At 41.4% G+C, this 24,739-nt stretch overlaps 1 protein-coding gene across 1 annotated transcript in view; it reads right to left on the bottom strand.

Annotated features, from left to right (window-relative positions):
- Positions 1-24,739, bottom strand: part of PPAT (phosphoribosyl pyrophosphate amidotransferase) — an 81,976-nt gene that overhangs the window by 17,016 nt on the left and 40,221 nt on the right. Inside the window, exons 2-8 of the mRNA XM_054989587.1 lie at positions 13,555-13,621; positions 9,929-10,135; positions 7,465-7,577; positions 7,201-7,346; positions 5,711-5,783; positions 3,628-3,779; positions 472-599 (exon numbers count right to left, since the gene is read on the bottom strand). Coding sequence (XP_054845562.1) covers positions 472-599; positions 3,628-3,779; positions 5,711-5,783; positions 7,201-7,346; positions 7,465-7,577; positions 9,929-10,135; positions 13,555-13,621 — 886 coding nt within the window. The remainder of the gene's footprint in view (positions 1-471; positions 600-3,627; positions 3,780-5,710; positions 5,784-7,200; positions 7,347-7,464; positions 7,578-9,928; positions 10,136-13,554; positions 13,622-24,739) is intronic.

Below are 24,739 nucleotides of genomic sequence, written 5' to 3'. Positions count from 1 at the left end.
AAAAGATTGCTGGTGGAATCTCAGCTTGGCCACAAATTCAGTCATCTACACTTTACCCCCAGGAAACTGGGTACTCATTTTACTGACCTCGGAAGGATGGAAGGCTGAGTCAACCTTGAGCCAGCTATCTGAACCCGGCTTCCGCCAGGATCGAACTCAGGTCGTGAGCAGAGCTTGGACTGCAGTACTGCAGCTTACCACTCTGTGCCACGGGACTGATATTAATGTATTAATAAACAATAAAATGATAGAGCCCCTTTGATAATTTTCATTGTTCACTGATTTGCTATATTTTAACTTCTTGTCAGATGCCCTGAAGCAAAGGCAAGGGTATAGATCTCATAAATAAATTAGTTAGCTAACTATGAGAAATACCACAAAGATCTCTGTGTTACATGACATATAAAAGCATTAAAAGCATCCTTGCAATAAAAAACAAATAGAGAAAAAGGAGAAGACATCCAACGGTACCTTTTGTGCATAGCCAAGAGCTGCTGGAGTTGCGGATTCTGGAACTGTGCTAACCAAATCTGCCTCCACTGGAGCTTCAATAGCAAGCTGTTGGCCACATCTCCTCCTTACAGAATACACCATCTGACCTATGGAGATTGAGAAAAGCCAGACATTTTGGCTGTCCAATAGATTTTTCTCTGTTGCCTTTCATGTCACAAGATGCATTTCTGCAAGAGTGGAAGTTCAGACCAAGTTTGTACAGCAACTTAATATGTAAGCAAAGTCTACCATAGTAACCACCACACTCCAAAAGTGCTACAGCCACTTTGGACATCCTCCAAATAAACACAAGCTGAGGGAAGGACTACTGGGAGACAGCCCTGTGCATCCAAGCCACAGCTGTATTTGCTAAATTTGTGCATACAAAACTATTCCAAGAAAGCTTATACCCAGGGACTCTGGTCAGTTTCTTGATTAAATGCAAGTACAATCTCATACCTTTGTACAAAAATCTTATTATAGAAAATATTTCAATTAGGAACTATTTAAACTGGTTCATATTTTCTCTGCTTGGTTCAAAAGAAGAGTTAAAAGGTTACTAGAGTTGTTTGTTTAAATATGGCACCAATTTGGTGTAGCTCTTGTCAAAGTTGTGTATCTCCTAAACAGGCCTCAGGCAAAACGAGCACCAACAGATTTTGGTTATGCCTTCAACTAGCAAAAAGGAGCGCACACAATGCATAACTAATTTATGGAATTCACTGCCACAAGATGTTAACAAAAGGCATTCCCTTAGATGGCTTTAAAAGAGAACTACACAAGTTCACAGAAGATACTTTATTTATTTATTTATTTATGTCATTTATAGTTCGCCTTTTTCACTGAGACTCAAGGTGGATTACATAGTGTGAGATTATTTCCAAACAGTATCAAGGGCATTTCCATAAACAACATCATAGGATTTTACAAAGACATAACAAGGATCCAATACAGAGTTGAAGAATTGCTGAAACAGAACATAATCAATTCTAGGGCTAACATTAGATAACATGAAGCACAGGTAGTATATAGGAGTACATATTCAAAGCAGCAGAGAATATGTAAGGCAACATAGTGGTGAAGTCTATGGTCCCTAACTCATTAGTGAAGTGTCTGAGACCCCTCCCTAACATACTTCCCTCCTATTTGAGTAAAAAGCCTTTTTGAATAATTCAGTTTTGCATCGTTTGCAGAAAGCCAGAAGAGTGGGGGGACATAGGGAGGGAGGCGGTCCTGTAGGTATGCTGGGCCAAGGCTATGAAGAGCTTTGTATGTAATAACCAATACCTTGAACTGAGCACAGTAACTGACAGGTAGCCCAACAGCTATTAGCCATAGTGGTTAGGTGCAACAACTATGTTCAGAGGGGGTATGCCTCTGAACACCAGTTGCAGTAAAAAGGAAGGCCTTCATGCCTGCTTAGGTGCAAAGCGCTGCAGCTCAACTTATCAGGAGCGAGCAGGAGCATGAACATCACTCCCATCCTGCAGTCACTCTATTGTCTACCCGTTAGTTACCGTGCTCAGTTCAAGGTATTGGTTATCACTTACAAAACTCTTCACGGCCTTGGTCCGACATAGCTATGGGACCCACCTCCCTCCCTAAGCTCCTCCACGGAAACTTTGCTCTTCCAAACAGGGTCTCCTGCAAGTGCCATCCTGCATATCGGTGAAATCAATGGGATTTTTCTGTGGTGGCCACACACCCTGTGGAATGGCCTGCCTGAGGAGGTCAAGAGAGCCCCCACTCTTCTGGCTTTCCACAAATGATGCAAAACCAAATTATTCAAAAAGGCTTTTTACTCAGAAAGGAGGGCTGTGTTGTGGCGGGGGGGGGGGTCTCAAATGCTTTGCTAATGAGTTAGGAACCATAGACTTCCCCACTATGTTGTACTGGATTCCTGCTAATGCTATGTCTTTGTGAACTTGTATCTATTTACCCTACGGCATTGTTTATGGAAATGTTCTTAATATTGACTGTACTAATCTCACACTGTGTAATCTGCCTTGAGTCTCAGTGAGAAAAGCGGACTATAAATGGCATAAAAAATAAAAATAAATAAATTATGGACTTCCTGGAGCCATAAGGTTGAGCATTGTGAATGGTCAGGATGCTAGACTTGATGGACCTGTGGTATAATCATGCACAGTATTTTTAGGCTCTCAAAAGACAGCTGTACAAGATATTTCTTAGTATGCCTGGGCACAGAGAAGGTGTGAGAAAACATTTGCTGTATGGGACAAATCAGATTAGACAGAAAATAAAACATCAGAGATGACAACAGGCTTTCTAATGGACCAGTCCTTGGCACAGTTATACCCTTCAAAGTCTGTTGAAGTTAGGATTGCACTGTAAGTTAATTTTGTCAAGCAGGTCATAATGAATTAATCTTTAGGTTCACAATTTATGGTAGAATATGTTAACAGCCGTGAGTTCAGTATTTCACAGGAAGGCCAGAGAAAGCAGCAAAACGAGGGATATTCATTGTATTCAGTAAACTTTCAGATTTCCGACAAAGCTAGCTAGGCCACATACTTCTCAAGCCAAATATACATGAAATACCATAATGTAACCAACAGAAATTCATGATTTTTTTACTGGCACTCTGTAGAACCAGAACTCTCAATCGCTGTGTTCCAGAAGTGGCCTTGCCCACGTAGAGCGGAACTACAAGTTCCCATCAAGTTTTGATGGGAAATGTAGGCATCCTGGTCTTGCAGCTTGGCTCCCTGACTACTGTCCAATGGACTTTTCAACTGTCACTTGTCCAACATTCCGCCAAGCTGCCTACATTTCCCATCAAAACTTGAGGGAAGCTGACAAGTGTCCAACCTGTGCCTTTTGTCACTTGTGGTTCCGCTCTAAGCTGCCTTAGGTAATTGCCAAGGGCGATAGAGGGCAGGAGCACCAAGGGCACCCAAAGCGGGCACTCATGACTGCAAAATTCAGTCTCAGTTGACTTATGATTCCCTCTATGTGCACTGGAATAGGTTAAATGTGAATGAAATTCCTTTACTGACACCACTCTGACATAGCCTCAAAAGCTGGGCACACCCAGCCTTCTGTAGACCTTTCAAAATCTTCAAGTGTAATGTTTATTCATTTATGTTTGACAAAACAGATCTGGTCACTTGCCTTCAAAGATGCTATCAGGCCTTGCAAAATATACATATTCGAAAATACAAAATGCTGATGGATCTCCTTCAGGCCTTGGTACAACATCCAATGTTTGGATGTCGTATCTGGATATCTTCACAATTTCTCCAGGCATGACTTCACGGTAATATCTTAAAAATAATTTTGCATGGGTTAGAAATCTCCCCAAACCTAATTTTAAAAAATACTGCGATCTGAAAATGAATTAAATAGCCTTTGGCCTTTGGGCTAGGAACATGCAATAGGATCTATATTTCCTTAGAGTATTATAATCAGGAACAAGGAGGAGGGATGAACCACAAATGTTGGCTCAAGCTCACTTGAAGCAATGGCAGGATAAAAATGTAATACAGAAGAAAAACAAAACTCAGCTCCTCTCTCTCTCTCTCTCTCTCACTGAATGCGAGTTTCTAATACTTTTATGGCGGTGAAGAAATGCTTGAAAATGTGGGTGATGCCAGCAGAAATCTCAGAAGCAAAAAGCAATGGTGGAATGAAATTGAGAAAAAGACTTTGATGTCCGCTATAGCTTTCCTGGCCTCCTTGCGATAAGCAAAACCATAATAAAATGTGCAAAATACTAGAAAATCACAAAAATGATCAATTTTGAAAAATGTTTCAAATTCAAAACATTCCACCAAATTCAACTTTTTTTACCACAGGATTTTAATTCCCCCCCCCCTCCCCAAAATTGCACACAGACCTGGTTAAAATTGGCGTTCATGGTAAAATGGAGATACTGAGATGCCACAGAAGGTCAAATTTTATGTTCACCTGACATAGGAGAAATATGCTAGAGTTTAAGCAATTCTTTCATGGCTACTCAAGCAGAAGGCAAATATTAAAAACTAAGTAGAAACAAGCTGCCAAATGCAAACACACAAACTACCAGACCATGTTTTAAAATGCCATTAAAAACAGAAATGTGTTACTAATTCAATTTTATTTCTTTGTTTTCGGAGGATTGATTTATACCTCACTCAAGCACTCATTTTTGTGGCAGACCTGTCATAGGTCTCATTATTAGTTATTCAATTCCTGTTAGAAGCATCTTTAATCATAGCATTACATTTGTCTTCCAATTTTAATAAGGTAATAATCAGATGCTCTATGAAAGGTGAAAATCCAAGTATGTTCAGCCAACTTAAGTTTTAAATCAGATTTCTTTTTTTAAGCGAGAGAGTGTGTGTGTACAAGTGCAGAACTATGAATCACCCAAGATACATCGCTGCTGGTGAAAATGGCATCCACATGCCACATTTTCTTGTAGTCACTGTAATGTGTAAGTAGCAGTTACCTTGCGATGTGATGTCATCACATCATGTATTTTCCCTCACCCATCCTCCACCCCATATCATTAGCTAGGGGAGGGGAAAATATGTGACATGTTGACATCATATCACAATCTAAGTTTATGGCAGCCTAAGAAAGAACTTGATATAGGAGATACATTGTTTGGTAGCAGGACTACATCTCCACAATGTGTAGGATATCTATGAAAACTTTAGCAATTTCTCCCATTTGCTTATTCATAAAATTGTGGAATTCAAGTCCATTATTCCAGAAGTTCATACCTTACCAAAGTATTATTCTTATTTATTCCTGCCCAAATTCTATACAGCTATATTTTTTCTATTCTCAAAAGGTTAAATATTAAAAAGGGAGACTCCACAGCTGTATAGATGCTAATTAATTAATTAATTAATTAATTAATTGATTGATTGATTGATTGATTGATTGATTGATTGATTGAATGAATGAATGAATGAATGAATGAATGAATGAATGTGCTGCTTTCAAACCTGTAGACCCAGGAATCTACCTGGTTCCATGCTGTTATTAAACTTAATTGGTGATGAACCATCACCGGTTTACTTCTCTAAATAAAAACAAGGCATGCAATCCAGTTTCCTTAACATCCGTGGAAGTTTTGCTAGTGATTTCAATAAGATGCAGATTTTCAATCTATTGCTATCCTGTACTAAAATCTACAAAATGGGAAAAACTATCAAGTGATTTAACTTCAGTTCATGTGTAAAAAATGTATAATAAACACACTTACTCAGCGCCAATAGATAGAAAGCTACAGGATTCTGAGGAAACAACCCATCCTTCTGTTTCAGAGGTATTTTTCCCTGTAACGGAGTATAAAACTGAAGTTACAGTGTTTTCACAACCTTGTATCATTAAAATTTGTTGTATAACCCATTACCTTTTTCAAATTACAAAATTGTGTTGATAATTTTTCAATACAAAGTCTGAAAGTATTAGCTGCCAGGTAATATAGCTTACCATTGTGTCTGAACAATCAGTCTACAATATTATTTTGAAACCAAATATACTCAAAATATACTCAAAAACTCAATTAAAACATGAAACAAAAAAACCCCTTTGCTTTAATTTGTTTTGAGATGAATATGAAATGGGGAAACACGTTTCTATCTGCAAATGCTTTATTTTTCATCCAATTCGGATGAAATTCTCAGGATCATATCCCTTACTCAAGGCACTCTCTCTGTGTGGCACCCTAACCAGGCAATGGACTTGTTAAGAAACTGTGACTAGTTGAGACACTTCAGCACGTATCTTCTGCTGGTTTAGAAACGAGTAAATTCCCTTCATATTTTTTGCATGAAACACTGCATGAAACACTGGTGTCAGTACCAGGAATGCCCAGAACAAATAGAATGGCTCTACAGAATGTGACGGAGTTCCAAGATAACATCACAGAGGAATTGCTGATCTGGATACATAAAGATCTCTATCTTAAAATCTCAGTTTAAGATTATTTGAAACATTTCTGACAATGGTTGTTGGGGGTTTTCCGGGCTGTATTGCCATGGTCTTGGCATTGTAGTTCCTGACGTTTCGCCAGCAGCTGTGGCTGGCATCTTCAGAGGTGTAGCACCAAAAGACTGAGAGATCTCTGTCTTTTGGTGCTACACCTCTGAAGATGCCAGCCACAGCTGCTGGCGAAACGTCAGGAACTACAATGCCAAGACCACGGCAATACAGCCCGGAAAACCCCCAACAACCATCGTTCTCCGGCCATGAAAGCCTTCGACAATACATTTCTGACAATGTTCTAGACACATAGTCTTATCATATTGCAGGGTTTCCTTGTGTTAGGAAAACACTTCTAACACCTCAGTTATTCTGGGCAAATTCTGGAAAATTATTACTTATCATATAAAAATTACTTCAGGACCCTCATCAATAAATTATCTTAGTATATACTGCTTTCACAGAAGAGCTAGCAATTTAAAATTATGTTCTCTTAATTATTCTCTGTATTCCACCATTTTTATAACTTTTCCATTGTTACTGTGTGTAAGCTGGGTAGCTCACGCCAGTCACAGAAGAAGCAAAACTAGGTAACTCACGCAAGGCAGTGGTTTCTACATACTCTCTGGATATGCAGCAATATGCGACTTCGTAAATTAACCAAGATATTTTTAAAAAAATAAGTGCTAGTTCTTTATAATGAACACAAATTCAACTGCTTAAGCATGGTTCAAATATGAACATACTGATAGGCTAAAGAAATCTCACCTTTTCCATTAATATCACCAACTGGAACGAGGCGGCCAATACAGAGCGGCCGGTTCCCATAGGGATCTCGTACTGCATAGATAATATCTTTATGCATCATCAGAAGTGAATATGAAGTGGGTGTTTCATTCATCAAGTTTTTGATCCTGAAACATGAGAATTCATTTAACATTATTTGAATCAATGCTAAGAATGCAGATAACTGTTAGTGTTACTACAGCTGTCGCTGATTCTTTTTCTTTCCCATCAGACTGGATTCTTTACCTTGCTACCCAGTCTGGGGTGTCGTCATGCTCTAAAGGGGGGGTGAATGCCAGCAGCTGAGTGATCAGTTCACTGTCAGAACTGGTGGATAATCCAACTCCATGGCGCATTAGCTATCAAACAAAGGACAAAAAAAAATTCATACAACAACGAGACAGGCACATGTGTCAATTGTCTGAAGAACTGAAAGGGGCGTTTTAAAGTCAAAAGAACTGACACCCAAAGAAAAGGAGAGGGAATAGGCTAAGAACATCCACACTAATACTAATCCTCATTCCTTCTTTCTAGGGAATACTGGGAATTGTATTCTGGGAGAATAATGATTGGAAGGGAGCTAGGAATTTCAAATAGAATTCTCAGCACCCTCATCATACTAAAGTTCCCAGGATTCTTTGGGGGAAGTCATGAATGATAATTAAAGTGGTGTAGAAAACCAATAAAATATTATGGTATACATAAGCCATAAGGTACTTTCTCATGTTCCAAAGCATCAAAAAGGCTGGTTTTCTGGCCAGTTCTATAATTTTCCATCCCTTTAAAAAAAAGGAGCTCATAAATCTCCCTGCCACGGAAAAATGCATCTGCACCAATGCAGGAAGATCTCTGAACTCCACTCTAAACTCCAAAAGCACCGACCTCCCTTCTACCTTACTGAACAATGGGTTTGATATGTGTCTATGGCAATGATAATATAGTGGAAGTAAAAAGGGTGTGGTCTAAAGTACCCTTGGCAAGAATAAGGAGCGTTTGGGTCCACTAGGTTAAAATGTAAATGTTCATTCATATGAGAACAGCGACAGGAGTACTGGAACTAGATACGGAAGGGAACATGGAGGACAGAAAGATAATATGGGAATTAGGTTTATTTTTACATATACTGGGTTGGATCGAGTGGGAAAATTCCACTTGAACTAGAGCTCTTGGGCAAGCAGAAATGCTACAAAAAGACTGCAGTATCTGCTTGCACTAAGTCAAACTTATTGTATCCCCACTTGCATTTCTGCTTGCTCTAGTTCTTGCACAGCCAATTTCTGGTTGCTATAATGTGTAGGGAAGAAGGTGATAGGTGTAGAAGAAGTATGGCTGCCAGTCCCCTGGTGGAGGCAGGAGATCTCCTGTTCCCAGCCTCCGCCCCTCCCCCGATCGTCCCTTGCCTGGCCAGTGGGGTAGAAAGGCACGGGGAACAGGCCCGGGAGGCAAGGAACCTTCCAGGAAAGGGTGCAACGGACGCAATGACCTCACTTCCTCAAGGGACCAAGGTCATGAAGGGCTTTGTATGTGATAGCCAATACCTTGAGAATTGATCCCAGTAACTGATGGGAAGCCAATGGAGTAGTAGAATGGGAATAATATGCATGTTCCACCCAGTTCCTGATAATAACTGAGTTGCGGTGTTCTGTATCAACTGGAGTTTCCCTGTTTCATTCTGGATTCATTAATTTATTATTATTATTATATTTCAATTTATATACCGCCCATCCCCAGGGGCTCTGGACTACTCTTTGGCTCATAGTCCAATCATTAGCAATACACAGGACAAAAAAAATCTATCCTGCTGCATTCCTAATTGTACAGAAGACTACTGTACAGTGAAAGCCGACTACAGGTCCTACTGTATTCAGTGGAGTTTACTCCCACGTAAAAGTGATCAGCACTGAAACTCACCATGTTTTAAACAGTCTATCTAGTCAGCATTAAGTAATCTTATACTTAAACTATTAAGTGACCTTAAACTATCAAAATCTGCTGCTGTATTGCTTGTTGTGTGTGTTCTTTTTTAAATATTTAAGATGTTTTATTGGTTTTATAGATATTGTATTTTATATTATTCTATTAATTAGAATCTGCCCTGAGCCTGCTGGTGCAGGGATGTCGGAATACAAACCGAATAAAATGAATGAATGAATGAATGAATGAATGAATGAATGAATGAATGAATGAATGAAGCCTTCAAAAAGCCAATGCATAAAGTCAATAGCTATGACACACTTCTTCCTGCTAGTGTTATACTTGGTTCACAGCTACAGTACATCTAAATTGGCACCCTTCAAAATGTTCTGGTAAACTGCCAGCTTGTTTTTCAAATTATGTATATAGTAGAAAATGAGCCACAAAGGGGAAAAGAAACAAACGGAGAGCAAATAAAAACTGTGTCAAAGTTTTTTAAAATAATACCCATAATCATGGAGGTAGAGGCAGCAATAGGGAAGAGTGAGGAGAAAGAGGTAGAGCGACAATACTTTTTATCCAGCTCCAGTCACATAGAAGCTTCTTTCTCTTGTAGAAGATAGCAAAGTTTGTACAGAAAACTGCAGGAAGCAAAGCATCAACAAGTGACATTGAATTCCTCTCCTCCCACAATATTAAGCAGAACTTTCAGGTTTTTAATACTTCCTCAGAAGTATTTGTGGTCCATTTCTGAGCATGAGGAAGTACTCTGGGGAAATGCTAGATCATTTCCTACCTTTCTCCTCAGTCGTGCTGCATTTGTCAACTCTCCGTTATGGGCCACGGCGATCTTCCCATGCAGAGTTTCCACCACAAATGGTTGGCAGTTATCCAGTACAGAGACTCCCGAGGTAGAGTATCTTGTGTGACCAATTCCAAGATTTGAAACATACAGCTTCTTCAGACTGTCTTCACTGAACACATGATTAACCAAACCCATTCCCTATAAAACATGACAGAAACTGTGCAGATGACCTTAGTGCTCAGATTTTAGCAAACTAAAACTCAGCAACATGTGTGAACACAAACACACCCTCAAAAATTCCTGCGGCTTCAGTTTTTTACACCATTCTAGTCTATGCTTTAACATTAGTAATCGTCTGTGGGAGACCTTGGGCCAAAACTAAATGTGGTGATGGTGGTTCTGTTTTTCTCAGCTCAGAAACATTTCAACCTTTGGGAGTCCAATTTCAACAGCAAAAGAGGAACATGGGTGAGGAGCTCTAATGATTTCCATGCCCTGCTACTTACCCCCTCAAACCTCTTCTCCCCTCAGTTAGGAGAAGGGGCTTCTGGCTTTGAAGTGCAGCTGAGGAAAACAGAGAAGAACATATGCTATAGGCAGGGTGGTGATAGAGGTGGAGTGATGTACTTCTTACTTGCACATTCTTTTTGCATTAAAAATAGACCCTGTACCCCTTTCTTTCTACATGACTGGAAAAGTTATGTTTGAATGCATGGAACTGTCACAGTCAGTTGGAACCTCAAACTAATTTACCTCACAGAGTTACTGCAAGGCTAAAGCACGCTGTCTTCTCCTTGGATAATAAAGGCAGAATGGTGACTGGACTAGTCAAAATGCACGGTCAAAATGTGCATGGATTACAGTTTAAGTCAATTAAGTCTGGACCTTTTACTTCTACAGGATGGCTATAGTTGACCTTTTGTTTAATAAGTTGTATGATCAATTTTGACTGCTCCTTTCCAGCATGATATTATTATACATTTCTTGAGAATGAAGGAAAAGAGTACAGTTTTATTGTCAAAGTACTGACATTAGCATGCTCTTAAAGATCTGACAAAATGCATTCAAAAAGAAGGGAATTTGGGGATGATTTCAGACAAGAGGCAGATATGGGATACTGCAGGGTAACTGTTTATGAGTATGTTCATATCAAAGACAAATGATTGTATGAGAGAGAGAACGTATTACAAGATACCATTCTTCAGATTCTTGACCCATATCTTCCAGGCCGTCGTCACACGGGCATCTGTTCCGTTAAATTTACAGCATATAGCGTCATCGCTGATATCGGCACAGTAACATTTCTTTGGGTCACCTCACATTTCTTCGCGCTCCCAGCTGTCCACACCTAAACGCTCTGTTCTGTTCTCTCTAATGGGCGCAGAAGTAGCTCCCCCCCACTTTTTTTTTTTTTTGGGCATTTAATTCCGCTATAACAGAATAATCTGAAATCCGTGTGCACAACTGAAGTTGTTGTCAGCTGGATGAGGCTGCAGTCTTCCGCGCCTAAGATCCTCTCAGTAATGCAAAACTGAAAGCGGAAGTTGGCTAGAACGGTTGTGGAGTTTAAAATTTTCCCGCGCAAAAAAAATAAAGGCATTATATCGCTATAACATTGTAATGTTAAAAAAAAACCCGGAAAATGTCTGAACACGGCCATTTTTAGCGAGGTGTGGTTTTTGGTTAAAATAAAAATTTCTCTAATGGCAATTCAGTCATTTTTACTTGTTTTCTTCAGCAGAAAATTTTCATTGTGTGATGTCGTTATAGCGATATAAGGACATGATTACAAAAAAAAAAGGGGGAGTCGCGGGAGAAATGGATTCTGGGATTGAGGAGAGAAAAAAAGGGTGGGCCTATGGCGTGGCGAAAAACATCAATGTGAGGCATTCACACTGAGGCGCAAAATATCGCGACTATCAAGCACAAAGCAGAAGAGAGAAAATCGCATCAGTGTTGGAATAAGGTGGGTGTTTGCCAGGAAATTGCGCCATTTTCACACTAATAGAAGCCCGTGTGACGATGGCCCCAGTTTCTCTTCATCTACTGTTTATTCTTCTACAGACTTTTCCTTAAAGCTTACAATAGAATTTCTCTCCCTCCTTGATGTCAGGTGTATGCTCTTGAATATTCTTTTTAAGATGTAAAAAGAAGAGGTCATATTCTTTACTACTACTAGTATTTTTAATGGCATAAATCCGTTCTCTCTTCCCTTTAAGAAAGGGAAGAAGGATGACCCGGGAAACTACAGGCCGGTTAGTCTGCCCAGATATTAGAACAGATTTTAAAGGGATCAATCTGTAAGCATCTGAAGGACCGCTTAGTGATCTGGGGAAGTCAGCATGGTTTTGTTCCTAACAGATCTTGCCAGACCAACCTGGTTTCCTTCTTTGATCGAGTGACCAGCTTACTGGATCGGGGGAACTCTGTTGACGTGATTTATCTGGATTTCAGTAAAGCTTTTGATAAGGTCCCCCATGACATTCTGATGGGCAAACGGGAAGACTGTGGAGTGGACTATAGGACAGTTCGGTGGATAGGGAACTGGTTAGAGGACCGCACTCAAACAGTGGTGGTCAACGGCATTTCATCAGATTGGAGGGAGGTGTCCAGTGGGGTGCCGCAGGGCTCGGTTTTGGGCCCGGTACTTTTCAATATTTTTATCAATGATCTGGATGAAGGAGTGGAAGGGCTGCTCATTAAATGTGCTGATGATACCAAAGTGGGAGGAGTAGCAAACACCCAAGAAGATAGAATTAAAATTCAACAAGACCTGAATACTCTGGAGAAGTGGGCAGCTGTGAATAGGATGCAATTCAACAAAGACAAGTGCACAGTATTACATCTGGGCCACAAAAATGGGAAGCACAAATACTGGATGGGGGATACACTTCTGGGCAGTAGTATATGCGAAAGGGATCTTGGGGTAAGAGTGGACTGTAAACTAAATATGAGCAGTCAGTGTGATGCGGTGGCAAAAAAGGCTAATTCAATCTTGGGTTGTATCAAAGGGGCCATAGCGTTGAAATCGCAGGAGGTCATAGCTCCTCTCTAAACTGCCTTGGTCAGGCCACATCTGGAGTATTGTGTGCAGTTCTGGAGGCCTCACTTCAAAAAGGATGTGGGTGCAGAGGAGAGCAACGAGAGGGTGCAGAGGAGAGCGACGAGGATGATCAGGGGTCTGGAGACTGAGCCCTACGATGAAAGGCTAAGGGCATTGGGAATGTTTAGTTTGGAGAAGAGGGGGTTGAGGGGGGCCATGATTGCTCTCTTTAAATATTTGAAAGGCTGTCATTTGGAGGAGGGCAGGGAGCTGTTCCAGTTGGCAGCAGCGGGTAGGACGCGAAGCAATGGGCTTAAATTACATGCACAAAGGTACCAGCTGGATATTAGGGAAAACTTTTTCACGGTCAGAGTAGTTCAAAAGTGGAATCAGCTGCCTAGGGAGGTGGTGAGCTCCCCTTCACTGACAGTTTTCAAGAAGAGGCTGGATGAATACTTGTCAGAGATGCTTTAGGCTGATCCTGCACTGGGCAGGGGGTTGGACTAGATGGTCTGTATGGCCCCTTCCAACTCTATGATTCTATGATAAATAATAAACAACCGTTCAATTTTACCTTGTGCACTTTGAAGGAATGGGCTGTTTCTCCATCACTTGTCACAATCCCAGCGCTCTCTTGGCCTCTGTAGGAAAAAAAAAACCCTTTAAAGCATATGAATTATTCATAGCGTAACGCCATGAGTTCTATTATTGCTTACGTTCAAACAAGGGTTTGAACCAATATGAAAAATCCACCAAGCCCATTTACCAAAGATTAGATTAGGACAGATGGACTTGCCATTAAATCCCCCCTCCCAGTAATCTCCTTTTTCTAGCATGTAGTTCAAAAATCTGGTCACTAAGATCAGTTAAAGTCTTTTCACTGGTTTGAATTAGCTCATTTGGACTGCATTTAGTTGGCTCCAACAAGTTTTTCTGCTGGTGATCAGGGGGAAGAGTCTTCTTTGACTATCCAAAAGGCTGAGATCTGAGTGCGCAAAAGCCACATAGGATGGAGATTGTAGTAAGGAGGGGAACTGGGTGAGATTAAGTGAATAAGGCAGCTGAATCCAACTCAATATTTAACTTCCTCAGACTAGGAGATTAGAGTCCCAAACTGTGTCCCCTAATCCCCTCACTATGGAAAGAAGCATAGGTGTAAACTATGGGGGGGCTGAGGGGCTTGAGCCCCCCTGGATTTGGCCGGGGGTGGGAAAAGCAGTGACACTCACATGAAGGACTCAGTTACAATGGCAGATGAAGCACAGGACTGTCCACCCTTCCTGTTGTATCATATTACTATTTCCATGATTTTGGGGGGCATTGTTCCTGGTTTTTGCTCAGGACAGAATATACTACTCCTATATACTACCTGTGCTTCTTCAAGTTTCAGAGGGGAAGAAACCAGACAGTTAGAAAGACAGACAGTCAAGGCATCTGTTTACTGTTTACTCCTTTACTGCCCTGAATTATCCTTTGGTGTGTAGATTGCTAATCTCAGAGCTTCCTCCTCAGGAATAGATTGGCACATCTCTCCACTTCCCTATCAAAGTATGGAGTTCTTATAAGAACTCTTCTGTAACTAAGGCAAGTATGTTATTTCTCTTTCACACTCACTCCAGCCAGCACACGCCAATCACCCATCATCACATTTTCTGTGCAATCAATGCCACTCTGTTAAGGATCCGTTTCTGTTCCTTTTAATAGGGAGTCTCTATTTTATTTTCAGTCACATTATCATTACATTGTATTTTGGAAATGGAACACTGAGAAAGGGTAGGCCCAATGTTTCCTTGTTGAAACAGCTTTGTTTGCTTGCTTGCTAGTTTTTTTCCTTTGGCTGGGTATGAGAGAACAGTTAGTTTTTTCTTGGTAGTGTGTGTGTGTGTGTGGGGGGGGGGGGTGCTTCAGCCACTCCTAAGCCCCTTTTTCAATTTCCATTCCATTTTTAAATGGAGAGGTGGTATCTATTGCAGAAAAGGACAATTCCTAAAATGGCAGCCTGAGTACTGTCTCTCTGAAACAATGAACAAGATGCATGAACAAGATTGGGGGGAGGGGGAATGCAGATCAGAGGCCTTTTAAAAATTTCCCTTTGCCCTGTGTGCAGCCCAGAGAGAACATTGGCAAGGAATGTGCACTTAATTATGTGATTTTGTTAATGATGTGTTCTGAATGTCTGTGTTTTTAAGGCAGAGTTTTTAAGCAGTGTGCAAAGAAAGCAAGGTATATACAACCCTAGGTAGTATAACTGTGAGTTTTCTTTGGGGTTGTGACTAGCACTGTTCTGAATTGCCTCAAAATGTGCTTGTACTCACTTAGTGGATATGAGTTTGAAATGAAAAGGAGCTACTACTCTGGACTCTGTACATTGCTCAGAAATCGAGTGCACAGCAACTGTTTGGTATTCTGCCCTGGTTCAGACTTCAAACACACATTTACCAAATGAAGGCACCTGTGACGCCACAATTTAGTAAATTTCAGTACTAAGTCACCCTTATGAATAAGGCAGAATCAAGACTCCTGTAAATGAACATCCAGGAAAACTTAAAAATGTTCCCCTATAGGCTTTTCTGTGTTGCCTTTCTTAGTGTCAAATTTGTGACCATTAGTTTGTCCTATACACACGGTATGTATATTTGTAGATCTTAAAATGACTATCCTAAAAGTGAATTTCAAAAATTGGACACAGGAGGAGATTGCTGAGATAACACTATAACCACTAGCCAACTCCCACCTTTCCTAGGTTTGGCCCAACTCAGGGGCATTGTTAGGGGGAGCCCCTCCCTAAATCCCCCATGGCCATAGATAGTTGCATCGAAGCCCCTCCCTGTGATGTCATTGGCTCCTCCCTATGATGTCATTGGGCCCCGGTTCTTTTAAGGACCTCATATAGCAATGCCATATAGCCCAGCCCCAGCCTCCCCCACCCCCGGCCGGAAAATTGGAAGTCTATGCCCCTGGAAAGAAGTGATTAATCAAACCCGGAGATCCCAAGTTCAGAATCTTCCCGAGAAGACAATGTGTTGCTCTGTTTGGGAGTCTGACCTTGTAGGTTCAGTAAATTTCTGAATGCCGTCTCTTCTGGATACTCTCCCACCTGTTTTCAAGTGACATAAGTGAGCAAGGAGCCCCAGGACAGGTTTACTAGATTTCAAACATACTCCAAGGTCATGTACATTTTTAAAAATCTCAGCTCAGAGCATGTTGCAAGTTGTATAGCGGGATACAACTTGAAGTTGTATCCCATTATACCCTCAACTATATGTGAATATGTCGTTGTCAGGTGATCTATCTGTTTATGTATGTATGTATGTATGTATGTATGTATGTATGTATGTATGTATGTATGTATGTATGTATGTATGTATGTATGAGAATGTCTGTGACCTGTTTTTCATTGCATAGTGGATCCTGGTTTGGAAACACCAGCTGGGTGAGGGGGCTGCTGGACACAGGACAGGAGAACCCTGTTCTATGGAATACGAGGTTCCAAAGAAGACAGCCTGCGGAACAGTGAGAAGGGCAGCTGGCATAAGAGCGGCCGTCTTCTGGCGTGGGCCTTTGAGCCACAGTGTTCATGAGACTTCTGCAGATGCTATGGGGAAGGGTTCCCCAATGTGGTGCCCATGGGCCCAATTTTGCCTGCCGATACCTTTCTTAGCACCCGCCAAGTGTTTTTAAAAAGTGGTTGTGGTCAGGTGTGGCTTTTGCTCAGCAGGGCTTGTGACTGGCTGTGCAAATTTTTAAAAACATTGCTTTGGCAGAAGCTGCTTCTACAGAAAAAGGATCTTTACTGTGTGACTGAAGGTATGCTATAACAGTCATTTTGTGGCAACCATTTTGTTGCTGCACCCACAACACTGTGCCGTTATTCCAAATGTGCCTGCAGGCTCAAAAAGTTTGGGGACCCTTGCTATGAGGCAAGGTGGGCTTTTGGAGCTCGTAAAAGATATATGTCTCACCAAGTGTTTCACCTCAACACTTAACTCTGCAGGGACATTTTCTGTCTACTATAATCCAGAGAATTCCTGGAGTTCATGAAACTGAACCCAGAGACTAAAGAGGTTTTGTTCAAAACTCCCAGTTATCAACTCCTGGATTTTTCTGCCTTTAAATAAATCCTGCGTTTAAGCAGAAGTTCAGGTTTTGAAAATGGCACCTACAACTTTGTGACCACAAACATGGCTAAATGGGTACATATAAATCTTAAAATTCTCATATTTTTGGTCTGCAAAAGGCTATAACCAGCTAAGCCAGACACAATGAAACTACAGACATAGGAATTTTGTAAAAGTTTAAACTGTAACAGAAGTATAATCAAGTATAATTTTTTTATTGATAACAGAACTGAATTATGTTTAGAGCATTTCATTGTAACAAACCAACTAAGCAGGAAAACAAATTATCATTAAAAACCTCACAGCTCAGTCTTATGGGAGGCCCTGAAAGTGTTTAGGAAGCCAATGAGCCCCCATGTTGGCATATCCAGCTGCTATAGCAGCATAAACCCCACTTATGTTGGCACTTTTCTCCAGTGCTGCTGCACCTGGGTTCCCTCCCTGAGCCTGGCAGCCGTGGCTGGGCACGGGTATACCTGGAGCATAAATTCTTGTGCCAGCAGGGCAGGAGTTAGTCTACTCCCTAAGCCATTTCAGGTATGGGAATGCCCCCTGCCGTGGCAGAAAGTTATGCCATGAAAAATGGAGGCATAGCCCATAGGCAGCCGTTGTAGGGGAAAAGTCACCTCCCCCCCCCTGGGTGCTGACTACTGCAGTGACTAATCCGCTCACACCTCCATGGTGGCCAAGTCCCCTCCCTGGCAGCCAATTAGTCCCCTGCCCACCCTAGATAACCTCTGGCCAGGGGACCCATGAACTTAGGAAAGTAGGGGCATGGCCAGAGGCTCTGACAAAGAGCCCTCTGCCTTGGGGGCTTAAGAGTGCAAGGAGGAAGAATGCACATGGTGGCAGGGCAAGAGTGCACAGTGGGAACTGTGCAAAAATCAGGGTGTACTTTGCACTCGTACACAGGAGCAGAGCTAAGTCTAGAATGTCTGACTAAGAACTACCACCCAACTTGCCGTATAAGTTACCCGGCTCCTGAATCCTAGTTCAGGTAGGGCCGAGGGCTCACCTACAGGTAATAAGCTGAGGGGCCGGGTGTCCCACCTCGCTCGTTCACAACAGTCTCCCCTCTCCCCTCACTGGCACCCCTCCCAACGTGGCCTCTGTGCTGCATGTCATCCTACCAAACAGGTCAGGTTTAACAAGGGGGTTAGAATGTAGCTTGAACTTCCAGGCTATCTCTGGCTTTTTTATTCATACAGTGTTTGGGAGTGTTTACTAAAGTAATATACACTGGGATGGATTCCATCAGCTTTTCAACTGGTGAAAAGGAATGATCTCCTTTGGTCACCAAAGACTTTGTAGGGGATCATGAGACTGCCAGAGACAAAAACCATGTGGGATGGGGATGTAGTGGTCAAGAGCAGCAGGACTGTAATCTGGAGAACCGGGTTTGATTCCTCACTCCTCCACTTGAAGCCAGCTGGGTGACCTTGGGTCAGTCACGGCTCTCTCAGCCCCACTCACCTATCAGGGTGATTGTTGTAAGGATAATAATAACACACTTTGTAAATCACTCTGAGTGGGTGTTAAGTTGTCCTGAAGGGCAGTATATAAATAAAATGTTAGTAGTAGTAGTAGTAGTAGTAGTAGTAATGAGGGGAATTGAACAAAACTAAGTAAATAATCTGGTTGGTTCCAACCCACGTACATCAGAATGAACCTACAACCATATAATTAACTGTAATTAACAGTTTTAAAAGTTGTTTAAATTATAAAAAATATAATCAGAGTTTTTAGCAAATCAGCATTGAAGGTACCTATCCAATTGAAGGTGTGACAAATAGCAAGGAAATAAATCTGTATGAATGGCTGTGGAAACTTTCTCTGGCCAGTGAGGTTGTATTTTCCAAATATACAGCATGTATGTAGTTTCAGACATGTCTGAGCCTAAGTTTGTCACAGTATTGACAGTCAACTCTATTCTGGGATTCAGAAACATGCAAGTTACACCCAAGCAATTTATCTTTTTTTCTCCTGCTTCTTTCTCAGAATTGCTGGCCCAGTTCTTCAAAGGTGACTCTGCAGTGACCACCTGAAGCTGTCTTATATCGGATCAGACCACTGGCCTATTCATGGTCAGAATTGTCTTCCCTGACTGGCAGGGACTCTCCACGAGTCTTTCACATTATCTCCTAACCTGATCCTTTCAATTGGAGATGCCAGAGGTTGAACCTGAGACATTCTGCCTGTGAAACAGATGGTCTACCACTGAGACAAACTATACTGGCTAACATAGAAGCCCTGACCTGGACAGCCCAGGTGAGCCTGATCTCATCAGATCTCAGAAGCTAAGCAGGGTCAGCCTTGGTCAGTAACTGGATAGGAGACTTCCAGTGAAGGCCAGGGTTGCAGAGGCAGGCACTGGCAAACCACTTCTCTTAGTCTCTTGTCATGAAAACCCCACCAGGGGTCGCCATAAGTCAGCTATGACTTGAGGGCACTCACCACCACCACACTCCACATAAATTTAAAGTCTTATTCAACATTCAGAGATCTCAGGTATCATCTCTTCATACAGACCTATAAAAGTAAATTAGAATACTGGCAACTTGAAAGGTCTGCCAGTTTGCCTTATATGTGCATGATGACAATGTATACTTTTAAAATTATTTTAATAGCATGCATATAGATTCAGCTACAACTGATATGCTGAGTTTTTAAATATTAAAACAAAGTTTTTATTTTAAAAACAGCATTCAGGTACTAAAATTAAATGTTATATACCTGAGAAGATACTAACACCTTTAATTCTCAAAATACAAAATTATAGCTTTCCTGTTGCTATGAATCATGAAATGCCTAAATGTATCTCCATGATTTCCTTAAACTGGTAGCTTTGTTCTCACAACAGAGCGAGCTAGTATAGCTGCAAACATGCAGAATTAAGTGTGCGGGCTTATGTACACTTATTTGAGAGTAAGCACTATTGAACATAGTGGGATTTCTGAACAGACATGCGTAAGATCCTGCCACGTGTGTTCTATAGGTTTGCCAACCTCCAGGTGGTGGCTGGAGATCTCCTGGAATTACAACTGAGCTCCAGGTGACAGAGATCAGTTCCCCTGGAGAAAATAGTTGCTTTGGACAGTGGACTATATGGGATTACAACCTGCTGAGTTCCTGCCCCTCCCCAAACCCCGCTTTCCCCAAGTTCTACCCCCCAAATCTCCAGGTATCTCCCTCACAGGAGCTGGCAACCACATCTGTCACAGACTTTGGTAGTATCCGATGAATCTAGAATAGAAATTCTATTGAAACAAAAGGCAGTGGCTTGATAGCAATTCTGAATAGAAAGAGGGCACACATCTATCAGAGTTCAGGCTAAACATACTGCAGAAAAAAATCAATTTTATGTGCTTTGTGAAGCAGTGAGCATATTTACTACACACTATTGAACATGGGTCTAAACAGGGACCCATGTTCAATAGTGTGTAGTAAACATGCTCACTGCTTCACAAAGCACATAAAAAATTTTTCAGCAGGAATGTGGTGGAACAGAGTTCTGGCACCTCTTGAAAATGGACACATGGCCAGTGGCCCCGCCTCCTGATCTCCAGACAGAGGGGAGTTTAGATTGCCCTCGTGCCAGTGGAGATCTGGAGATTAGGGGGCGGGGCCACCGGCCATGTGACCATTTTCGCAGAGGGTGATTTAAACTTTAAAAAACTCCCCCCTTGTTCCAGCTGACCAAAAGTGATGTCATTGGGCGGTCCTGAGGTCCACCACTGAGTTCCACAACCTCTTTACCCAGAAAAAAGCCCTGGGTTTAAATAACTTGCGTTATGCTGAAAATTTTGCCTAGCAGAAGGCAGCTTATTCTGGATGCAAATTATTAACATGCTTTGCAGTCATTTGTGCCTGAGCTGCTTTATTTTTCCTGCCTCCAATACAGAACCTGCTTATTTGGCAGTTTCTCAAGTTACTCCCCTCAGGCAGCTTGAGCCAGTAAAACTAGATCCTTTCATCTCTGTAGAGCTTACTGACAACCAGCCGTCTGGTTTCCTAGGAAACAAAATCTTGGCTAGAAATAGTGAATCATTTCCAGGTCACTTTCAACATGGAGAGTGGAGCAGGAAGGCACTGGACTGAAGAGGAGGTTAAAGCCCTGTTAAGCGTCTGGTCAGAAAAAAACATCAGAAAGCAACTCCATGGAACCCTGAGGAATAAAGGGATATTTATTTACATTGCTAAAAGGCTGCAGGAGTTGGGGATCTGCAGAGACTGGAAACAATGTCGTGCAAAGTATAAAAACCTGAAATATGAATATAGGACAGTTAAATATGCCCACAACTCAGGAGATGCTACAAAGACCATGAAGTTTTTCCCTGAATTGGATGCCATATTGCAACATGAACCTGTCACACAATTAAAAGAGGAAGAAAGGGGCTCAGCAACTGAGATCATAAATGCCACCAGAGAGAACAATGAAGGTAAAAAAAAAGCTCTCTTTCCTTATTATCTTTACCTAAAATACTTAGAGGCTTCCAGGACTCAAAGCCACATAATGCACCACAGATAGCACAGTTGGTAGAACAAACCGACTTAATTCACTCCCCTTTTATCTGTGTGTGCCAGGGGTGGGGCGGGGGGGGGGGGGTCGCTACGCACACCAGCGTTTCTATAAATACATAAATCTGATTAAGTTAAGCTAGCTGGTAGAGCCAGACATATGAGGGCCTATTTCTGTAAAAGAGTGGGGGGGGGGAGAACTACCACTGCCCTTCCTCAAGTTCTATTGCTTTTTACTGATGATTTATCTTTTACAGCTTGTATTACATTTTTGTTTGCAGCTGTCCAGTTCTGAAAAAAAATTAATGGTGGGGTGAGCAATCTATTGTACAATGATTTCAGTTGCTCTAAATGACAAATTTATGAAGAGCTGGGATGAAAATAATAAGGGCCATGACTGAAAGTCATATTGGGAATGAGCATGAAATGTTATTCCTTTCGCAAACTGTCTTGCCTCCCAATGAAGTTTGCACAACTGCTAAGATACTGAACATTTTAATCAGGTACACTGTGGTTTTAAGTCATTTTCAGGCCAAATACTGAAATGGCACGCAAAACAGCTTCATATTCTGAAAGCTGTCATTTTCTACATAGAGCCCTGCAAGACGATATGAACTAAAATCTATTCTGGCTCCGGCTTTACAGAAATCAGAAAATAAAATTTGGAAAAGCCAAAAATGACAAGAAACATTTCCACACACTCATTAAAAAATAATGCACTTTCTTGTATTATTTTTCACTGCCATGAGCTTTGCTTTAAAACCACATTTGAAGAAAGTATTTTACATTCCTGTTCTGTTTTACTTTTTTAGAGTATTCTTTGTCAGACACTTGATTTCAACAACACTTGGCAAGAAATGCTCATCATCCTTGGCAGTGAAAAATGTCACGTCAGGGAATAAATGTATCTGTGTACATTCCTTACCTTCACTTGTTAATTAGTGAATCTGATGTGCTGTTTGCTTTGTTCTGATTATGTATTGTTTCATTTTAATAAAAAATAAAAATGCAAAGTCATTACCTAAATATTAAAAACCAAATTCTAATTAACGTGATATAGTAGGGGTGGGGAGAATTTCAAATTAAGTTGCTAAAAATCATCATCCTTTTGAGAGAGAAATTACCAAAAAAAAAAAAAAGCCAAAAATATCCAGAGGTCTTGCTTAGACAATTTACATTTGTTAGTTCTGGCTTGGACTATAGCAACAGCATTTCCCAATATTTCTGTCAAAATGCCTTAGTTATATTCAGAGCTTTTTTTCTAGGAAAAGAGGTGGTGGAACTCAGTGGGTTGCCCTCAGAGAAAATGGTCACATGGCTGGTGGCCCCACCCCCTGATCTCCACTGAGCGGCGCGGAGGGCAATCTCAACTCCCCTCTGTCTGGAGATCAGGGGGCGGGACCATCAGCCATGTGACCATTTTCAAGAGGTTCCGGAACTCCGTTCCACCGTGTTCCCCCTGAAAAAAGCGCTGGTTACACCAAAAGCACACCAAATGATGTTTTCTGGACATGAAAAACACAGAACCTATTCCTTCCCCTAATGTAAAAGAAATGTGATTATGGATCATACAGATGTTTATTGGAAAACAAAAACAGGATTTCAGAAAAGGAAGAGGCACTAGAGATTAGACAGTTTTAAAAGAAATGGGTGTGTCACAAAACTGTTTTAATGGGCAATGTGTACCCTGGACAAGAAGCTATTTGTTAGGACAGAATGGGGAAACAGAATGGTTTCCAGTTTGCAAAGGTGTCAAACAAGGATATTATCTCCCTATCTAGTCAACATATAAGCAGAACATATAAGGAAAGCTGAATTAGATTTAGAAGATGGAGTGAAAATTGGAACATCAACAATGTGAGATATGCAGATGACAATACGTTAATGGCAGAAGATAGTGAAGACTTGAAATGACTATTGATGAAGGTTAAAGGAGAAAGTGTCAAGGCAAGATTACAGCTGAATATCAAAAGTAATAAATACTGAGGAATTATACAATTTTAAAGCTGACAATGAAAAACCTGAAATTGTTCAAAATTTTCTGTTCCTTGGCTCAATCATCAACCAAAAGGGAGCCTGCATTCAAAATGTGGTGTGGGAGAAGAGTTTTACAGACACCATTGACTGACAAAAAGAAGTAAGTGGGTTCTAGATCAAATCAAGCCTGAATTCTCCTTAGAAGATGAAATGACCAAACTATTGTGCTTTGGTCACATCATGAGAAGACTCGCTGGAAAAGATAATAATGCTAGGAAAAGCTGGAGGTAAAGGGAAAAGAGGAAAACCACCCAACAGGAGGTGGACTGGAGGCCTCACTTCAAAAAGGATGTGGACAAAATCGAGAGGGTGCAGAGGAGAGCGACGAGGATGATCAGGGGTCTGGAGACTGAGCCCTATGATGAAAGGCTGAGGGCCTTGGGAATGTTTAGTTTGGAGAAGAGGAGGTTGAGGGGGGACATGATTGCTCTCTTTAAATATTTGAAAGGCTGTCATTTGGAGGAGGGCAAAGAGCTGTTCCAGTTGGCATCAGAGGGTAGGACGCGAAGCAATGGGATAAAACTACATGCACAAAGGTACCGGCTGGATATCAGGAAAAACGTTTTCACGGTCAGAGTAGTTCAAAAGTGGAATCAGCTGCCTAGGGAGGTGGTGAGCTCCCCTTCACTGTCAGTTTTCAAGAAGAGGCTGGATGAATACTTGTCAGGGATGCTTTAGGCTGATCCTGCACTGGGCAGGGGGTTGGACTAGATGGTCTGTATGGCCCCTTTCAACTCTATGATTCTATGACTGACTCAATGAAAGAAACCACGGCCTTCAGTTTGCAAGACCTAAGCAAGGTGGTCAATGATAAGACATTTTGGAGGCCATTATTAATTCATAGGGTCATCATAAGTTGGAAGCTTCTTGATGACAACACACACAAGTGCCTTCTCCCCATCTGCATTCTTTAAATCTTGCTACACAGTGATCTTCAAAGTTCCATTTTAGGGCCAGTTAATACTTTACAATTTCCTGCAAGAGATCAATCTCTTTTGCACACATATGTGCCTGAAGTAACATTGTTGTCACAGAGAATACAGCGATTAAGCACTTGCTATCAGAGCCATGGACTTACGGCATGAA

Source organism: Eublepharis macularius, chromosome 10 (genome assembly GCF_028583425.1).
Source record: "Eublepharis macularius isolate TG4126 chromosome 10, MPM_Emac_v1.0, whole genome shotgun sequence".
NCBI lineage: Eukaryota > Metazoa > Chordata > Lepidosauria > Squamata > Eublepharidae > Eublepharis > Eublepharis macularius.
This window is presented reverse-complemented; position numbering and strand designations above follow the sequence as displayed.